At 32.8% G+C, this 8323-nt stretch overlaps 1 protein-coding gene across 2 annotated transcripts in view; it reads right to left on the bottom strand.

The window, feature by feature from the left end:
* Positions 1-7299: 7299 nt before the first annotated feature.
* LOC408556 (eukaryotic translation initiation factor 5B) overlaps positions 7300-8323 on the bottom strand; it is a 32514-nt gene continuing 31490 nt past the window's right edge. For both annotated transcript variants that reach the window (XM_006559401.3, XM_016916987.2), the window contains one exon: positions 7300-7573. In XM_006559401.3, the coding sequence (XP_006559464.1) occupies positions 7466-7573 (108 nt within the window). In that variant the 3' untranslated portion in view covers positions 7300-7465. The remainder of the gene's footprint in view (positions 7574-8323) is intronic.

Raw genomic sequence — 8323 nt, 5'->3', positions numbered from 1 at the left:
GACGAATTGCTTTAAAAAAAATAAAAGAAAAATTAATTTAAATCTTTGTTCGTGAACGATGAACCTTTCTACATATATATATATTTTGGTAACAAATTTTATTTATTTATTTTTTATAATATTAAAAAGAAACTTAATATTTTTAATAAAGTCGTAATTTTTCTCAACCATTGTTTTCTCCTTCTTATATTACCATCTTTTATTACGCAAAATATCAATACACACACTTTTATAACCGTTTTTATTAATCTTGTTATTTTAGCTATTAATTTTTTCATTACCTTGCAGTTATTATTTTTCCAATTAGTTTGTAAAAGTATTCATAAACGATTTTTACGATTTTCTATACGATTCTTCTCGGTTCGTTCCTCGATTACACGATCGCAAAAAAGCAACATCCTGCATCGTAAATAAATAACTTTTTAATTATTTCAAGTGAATTATTTTAAATTTATCAACAAACGTCATTTTTATGCAATAATAAATTTACGTATATCAATCGTTCTATTTATGAAGAGAAGTGTATACATAATTCTTGTCTTCATTGACTTGATTATAAAAATATCAAATATTTTCTTTTCCTAACCTAAAAAGAAATTGATTATTTCCGCAGAAAGGTCAATATTCGATCAAATTTAGGAAAAAATTAAATGTTTGTGTATTTAAGATAATTTATTCGCGCAAAAATATAGGCTTTAAAAAACAGAGAGCGACCTTGAAATTAGCCAACAAGCTAAAAAGAGATGATAAATAATTTCGATCGGCGCGAGTCTCGAAGCTTTTCTATCAATTCCACATTTTTTTTTTTTTTTCATTCGTGTCGAGAATTTTTTTTTTCTCCTTTTCGAGTGAATATTTATAAAGCGTAAAAAAAAAAAATAACAATTTGTCCGTTCGAGGGGACTAGTAAACAAACATCTCGCGATCACATGATATATGGTTAAATAGTGCAGACCGAATTAATCGAGAATTATAAATATTACGTGAATGACGAATTTGAGGAAAACAAATTATATAATACTTTTCACAGACGATACGTAATATACGCCATTACGATAAAACCACCGATAAATATATAGTAATGCAGTAGTATTTGCGACACTCGTGCTCGTTCGTCATTTTGGTGGGCTCGATATCTCGAAAGCGCCTTCCTATCGATTAAACAGCGATACGTAGATGGCGCTCGTTCTAACCCTTGAAATATCGATACGAATCGAGTTTAATTTAGGTTAGTCGATTTCCACGATGCGAAACGTCAGGGAAATGCGTTGCAATTTTATTATTGTATTTTTTTTACATCGCGAAATTATTAATTATTGTTATTAAGAACGTTTGAACAAATATATATACGAGTCTTGTTTAAATCATAAGAGGAGAGAATCGAGAGACGATCAAGTGTGTACTTTCCACGAAAGTATGATACATCACTTGCGAGGTCATCATTCCCATCGCTAACGCACACGCAGTCACGTGTATTGCGTATAGACGCGCGAGGACAACCTGCAGATGCATGAATGACTCGAAATGACGTGTGTTCATTGAGCGCCGCTTGGCGTGCCGACTTGGTGCTCTCGGTTGCTCCCAGCAAGGACACGACATATTTTCTGACTTGCGTAGGAAAAGATTCGAACCGACCGATTTCGATCGCCGCTGCATTTTCGTAATCATCGATACGAAACCAACTTATAATTTCACTAAATTCATCATACTACAAAATCTACGTCATTATATATATAATTTCTCAAAAATTTTGTATTTTCCATTTATTTTTAAATCAAGAATTATTTCCACGATTTCGAGAAATATCTTAATATCTGTACATGATATATAATACCGATGAAATATTAAAAATGTTCCAGGACAACTGTACAAATATTTTCATTAGTCACTGTTAATAAACGTGTAAAATGAATGAAGCAAACTAATAAAAAAAATTTGTTCGAAAGCTCGTGCCTATCATCGAACAAGTGTAACATCCAGTATCGATGATTCGGAGTATTAGCGAGGGATAGGGCGGGGTGGGGGACGAGGAGAGGAGAGGAAGCGAAGGAAATGAGCGTGCACACTTACGCTTACGCATACGAGCGTAATGTAGCAAATGCGTGTAGCAGAGGAGGCTGGAGCATCGGTAAACCGATTAAACGACTTACATAAGTCCATACAATTGGCCAGAATCTCGAAGCGCACGTAGATTCGATGAAAAGAAGTTTCAGTATAAGGTCGGGAGGAAACGGGCGAAGAAGGTCGGTAAGGGAGAATTCTGCTTGGCCCGCCTCGAAAATCGATGATACACGTATACGAGGGCTGAAACGGAAAAAGAGAAGGAATGTGAGTGCATTGCGCTCGGCGCGTTCGACGCGGATGCATTTCCTGTATGCACGGTGCACAAAATGACGATATCCTCGTTTCGAGTTCCTTCGCTAATTATGTTTCAAATTTACCGATTTACCGGCGAGAAGGAAGTGGAACAGTTATACCTACCATTAAAAAATTAATGAGTCATGGTATCTCCTCGGAGAATTTTAAGCATTCGATGGTCATACATTGGTTGTCTTCCGGTATTTCATCATTTTTAATCTTCTTGAATTAGAAGAACGGAAATTATGTGTATCGTTCTAATTTTGCGATCCTTCTATTTTGAAAATATATATTATTAGTCAAAAATATTGTTTTTTCCTAAAAAAATCTATTATATCATATCAATACTTGTTAATGATAAAATTAATAATAAATAAATGAAAATTGGAAAAGAAATTTTATATTTTTTAACCAATAATACATATCGTTGAAAATTATCGTTCTTGAACGAATAAATTTTCGTTCCTTCTCGTTTCCTTAAATATAATCGATCAAGCGTTTCAAAATCAGTATAAATTGGAAGATGCAAGAGAATTCTCATCTTGAATATCCGTTACGAACTTCTCTGGAACCTCTGTGACACTGTAGGCAAAAACAAAAACAGGAAGAAGGTTAAACTGATACACTCGACCGCAAATGTCCGATCGATTATTATTTTTTTTTTTTTCTTGTGAAACTTGTGGTCTTTATTTTTTATCGCGATAATTCGCTCGATTATCTTATACAAAGTGAATACATATACAAAACACGTGAGGCTCTCATATATCCTTTTTTTTTTTTTTCTCTCTTCTAGTGTAACATCGTTTTACCTTTTTGCTCCTAGTTCTTATTTTTTTTCTTCTCTTTCTCACATACATACACGCTCTCTCTCTTTCTCTCGATTCTCTCAGTCACTCTTTCATTCGCTGTTTTCCTTCTGTTCACGTATCTACACAACACACACCTACTCCCCTTTCTGTCTCTCTTTCTTCTTTTCCTCGCACGTGTGTTCTCGAACATCGAAACCGGAAACACGTCGGAAACTGTATGCGAGACACGCTTCTGCTTCCACGAATCGATCGTGAGTACCGACACTCAGACGAGTTTGCCATTCGTGACAAAATTCGTCGTCATAACTATTATCGTATCATTCCTCCTCGCCTAACCTCTTAGAAATGTATCTAGTTGCAAGTCTCTAATAAAGTTGAAAGTTAAGATTACACGCACGTTCGTAATTTAATATACTAATATTGCAAAAAAGTATTTGTTTAAACTAACTTGTTTTTCAAATTATATTGCCACTACGTTTGTTATTGCACACTCTTCTTTTTGTCTCATAATTGAATCTTCTCTATATAGAACTAATTATAGGGGAAAAACTTGGTAACATACCTCTATTAACGAAACACGCATTTTAGTTACGTAGATGGCGACACAATAAGTTCGAATATTTTTCAATCGTACACAAATATGACAAGTGTATATAATAAGTGCAATTATTATTGAATTGGTGACAAAGTTTCATTGATTTTTCATTGAATTTAGTGAGATGAACAATTTTAATTTGTATATCATTAATAAATTCATTTCATGAGAATGATATTCTACATTCAAAATATTCTATTATCTGAGGTTATAAATCAATGTAGATTAAACACAGGTGTAGCTTTAGACATAAGACAAGACAATATTTGTTCGTGTTATACAGATTAAAAGATATTGAAACACGAAAAAAAAAAAAATATGATAAGTAATCAAGTAATTGTATCTGTTTTCTCTTCTAATTTTCGTCTCGATGAATTTGAAAATAGAGTATATTATCCAATTTTCCCTTATCGTATAAAACAAATTTCATTCGATTTATATAAAAAAATTTAAATTCTTTTCAGCAAATTCGAGAAAAAAATATACATTATCGATCGAACGTTTGAAATCATTAACGTATTCCATAAAGTTCGATATATTTAAAGAATGGTTAGAATAGAATTTTAGGTTAGAATTTTCTTGTCTTGAAAAATTCTATGAACATTGTTATCCGTAAAATTATTAATTTCAATTCAATGATAAAATTGGAAGAAAGTGATTCCAAATTTTTGATCGATATATCGCGATTCCTTTTTAAACCAGCAAAGCAACTTTGCTAAGAAACTAGCCCGAAAAAGACACGGCTCGAACGCAGTAAATCGGGTGCAAGGAAACCGGAGCGTGTGACGTAAGATCGATCGCAAAAACGGGAGGAATCGTTGCGGTCGAATCATCGCGGGAAGAGGAGAAAGAGAGAAGACGGAAGTTCCCTTTTCGTTCGAACAGCCACCGCCTTGTTCGCCTCGCGCAACCGCATGCGAGGTAGTATCGGACGAAACTCGTTCACTCGTCGACGGCTAGTTCAAGAGATCTAAGTGACCGGAAACTAGAAAACGCTAATAAGGATTTCTCTTACTTTTTTTTTTCGATTTTTCTTCTTCTTCTTCTTCTTCTTCTTCTTCCTTAACTCTTGTCCGAGACTTTGTTGGGCATATGATTACGAATCGTATTTCGTACGTTCTATTATTTTTCGAAACGTTATACGGGATGTCTCAGATTTTTCTGTACAAACATCGTCAAGTAGATTTTATAATTAAAAATGAGATTATTAAAATGTAATGTAATTTCAATTATGCTTCGTTTAAAAATTGTATCAAAACTGAAAGTACAATGATATTTCTTTTTTTCTTTCAGGTTAATTCGATCCAGAGCAAGATATATTATGTAAAATGTTAAAGTTATCTATTATTGTAAGATATATATGTAGACCGTTTGTATACTAATTTCATCGTAGCAGTTAAATACGATCAAGTTAACCTCACTTTTGTTTCGCTCGGTAAAGTAACGCGAGTAGGACAACTTAACCTCTTCAACGCGTTTGAATAATCGAATCTTTTAAAATAAAATTACAAAATTAATTACAAAAAAAAAAAAAATAGACAAAATTAAAATTCAATAATACATTATCGATTACACAGATATATCTATAAAACAGTGTTGTACGACACATTTCATATTTTTGTTATGTAACTTATCAATAAAATATTTATAGATTACACGAGATATTTTTAAATATTACTTTATTCTTTTTTTTTTGTAGCATCAATAGCGAAGTTTGTACGGAAAAATCTGGGACGTAATTATTATATTGGTTTCAAGGCCCCACTTTTCTCTCTGCTTTTTTTTTTTCTAAATATCTTCAATAGGATATCGTTAACTTCCATACATTACAAATCATTCTTGGATCCTAGATTTTTTTTTTTTTTCTTTCCTTTTGCTCAGCTTTTTGTTCGACTCGACAGATAAATCTCGTCTTTTCTAATTTCAAAAATATTTTCCAACATATATATGCGATATTTTTTTTTTTTTTTTCTTTTCTTTTTATAACTACATGCAAACTATATACGTATTTCTCTTCGGTCGTGCGTTCACGCTAGTTCGCGAAATCTAGTTTATTTTATTTTACTCGATTCGTCATCGTGATCGAGAGAGAGGTTACGTCCGGTTGGTTAAGATGCGGTTCAACTAACGACACTCAATTGTACGCGTTAAAAATAATTCAGTTATCTATGCACAACGATTCGCAATTAATATTTAAACGGCATAACGTTCGATTTATCATTCCATATATATATATATATATATATATATTTGCCCCTTGTTGAATTTGAATCGTCGATCTATTCGATATATTTGGACATTTTTTTTTTTTATAGTTTAACGCAAAGTTTAACGTATAAATTTTTTGCTTACCAATAAAATACACGAAAAATTAAAAATAATGATCAAAATTGGGGAAATCAAGCAAAATTGTACGAATTTTATATTTGTAAACGTTGTATAAGCTGATAAAATAATAAACCAAAAAATATTTTTTTTGTTAAATTCGATAATAAACACGATAGATATATGGTACAAATAAATAAAAAATATATAATGATAATATTATAATATATACGTATAGTAATTATAATCATATAACTACTATTAATTAATGTACATTACGTATCGTATTAACGATACAAGAAATATTTATAATATAATTGTAAATAATATAATAATAATAATAATAATAATAATAATAATAATAATAATAATAATAATAATAATAATGATACAATGGAGATAAATATAATTAAACTTTTCTTTCTTTTTCTTTCAATTCTCAAAAATATTCATATCTTTTTTTCACTAAAGATAAATCCTCTTTGTAATTTGTATTGCGTGCAAAAATTAATTAAAAATGAAAATTACACGAAGAATGTCCAAATATATCTAAAAGACGTATCGATTCAATAATACGAGAGGCGAATATATACACGGCAATAATGGCACAAGTTCGAATATTAATGCGAATATCGGGTGGAAACAACATTTTGTATGCCTTGTTGTTGTTGTTCAGCGTGAAAAATCGGTGATTAAGTACTACAAAGCTTGAATCGTTCGTTTCACTTCTTCAGCAAAAAGCTTCCCCCCCCCCCCTCGTTCTCCAATTATCCGCTATATCTATAATATATATCATATTAAAAAATAATCTTTCGATGGATTGTATTGTACGTTGATTATTACAAGATTATTTCTTTTCCTTTCAAAAACTGTTGATTTTCTCTATTGCATTAATATGGTACAGTGTCTGTTGCTGTACATTAATTATTAAAAATAATTCTCGAGAAGGAAAAACGGAGAAATAAATAATTTTTTTAACGATACATCGATCGAAATTATTCAATTCGAAGTGGAGAGGAAGGAAAAAAAAAAAAAAAAAAAAAAAAAATTCCGCGACTTGACTTCGAAACGAGTTCTTTTCCCAGTTTTTATTCGTCGCGTGCAGGGATGGATAAAACCCGAGAGAAACGTTTTTCGAGGGATCACAGAGACGGGGTGAAGAGAGAGACGTGCGCTCATCAGTTGCGTACATCAAAGAGAAAGACAGAGAAATCAAAAAGTTCGACGTGTGTATATTACAATCGGTGTGAAATGATCGACAAGATCCAAGATGGTACGTGTGCTTGATAATCGTAGCCCACACAACATATCCACGCTCGTCACCCGGTGAACCCGTCGGCAACGGTTCCATTCCAGCATTCGTATCGTCCACCGTGTCCTAGAGTATCTGGAAGAGCTTTTTCAGTTCGACCATCAATTGCCAATCCGTTTTCACCAGATCGTCCCTGAAGTACTCCTTGCACGCGTCTATGCTCTGCCTGCTTATCTGTAACACACACGATCGATGACGTGATTTTTAATTCTCTCCGAGAGAATCTTCTCAGCGAGAGTGTATTTTTTTTCTTTTTCTTTTTTAACGATCAAGATATATTCCAATTTTTATGAAATTACAAAAAAAGAAATAATTGTTAAGCGAAGAGAAATTAAATAATAATAATTTTTAATAGGAATTTTAATTACATCATCTCATCCTCGACTATAATAAAAGTCTCTGTACGTCGAATTTTTATTTATTAAAAAAATTTTTCCAATATTTTTCCTCGAATTAAAATCGATATATGGGTTGTAAAAATTTTGTTGAAATATTGTTAGAATAATAGAAGATAAATATACTTTTTTTTTTTTATTATTCCTCGATACGAAGAAAGAAAGTATGTAAAGGTTGGAAAATGGAAAGATCGTTTTAATCGTGTTCCTCTTCCTACGAATAATTTCCTTGAATCGGTTTTCGCGAGAACAGGCGCATGCTCGCGCACACGGTCCATTCACTAACGTAACGCTTTACAACTGTTTCCGCCCCCACTCCCGGCCGGAAGTCCCGTTTCATTCATGGATCGGTCACAATGGTGGTTTTACGCGGCTATTGAGGACGCCTGCCTCCCGCCACGCCCCTGCTGCTTCCCCCTCCCCGTCCCGTTCCCACTCCCTCCCGCCCCTTTCCCTCCTTTTCTTTCCTTTCTCTCTTCTTCCCTCTCGCTCCTATTCGCTCGCTCGCTCGCTCGCTCGCTCTCTCTCA

This window comes from Apis mellifera, linkage group LG16 (genome assembly GCF_003254395.2).
Source record: "Apis mellifera strain DH4 linkage group LG16, Amel_HAv3.1, whole genome shotgun sequence".
In the NCBI taxonomy this organism is placed as follows: Eukaryota; Metazoa; Arthropoda; class Insecta; order Hymenoptera; family Apidae; genus Apis; species Apis mellifera.
This window is presented reverse-complemented; position numbering and strand designations above follow the sequence as displayed.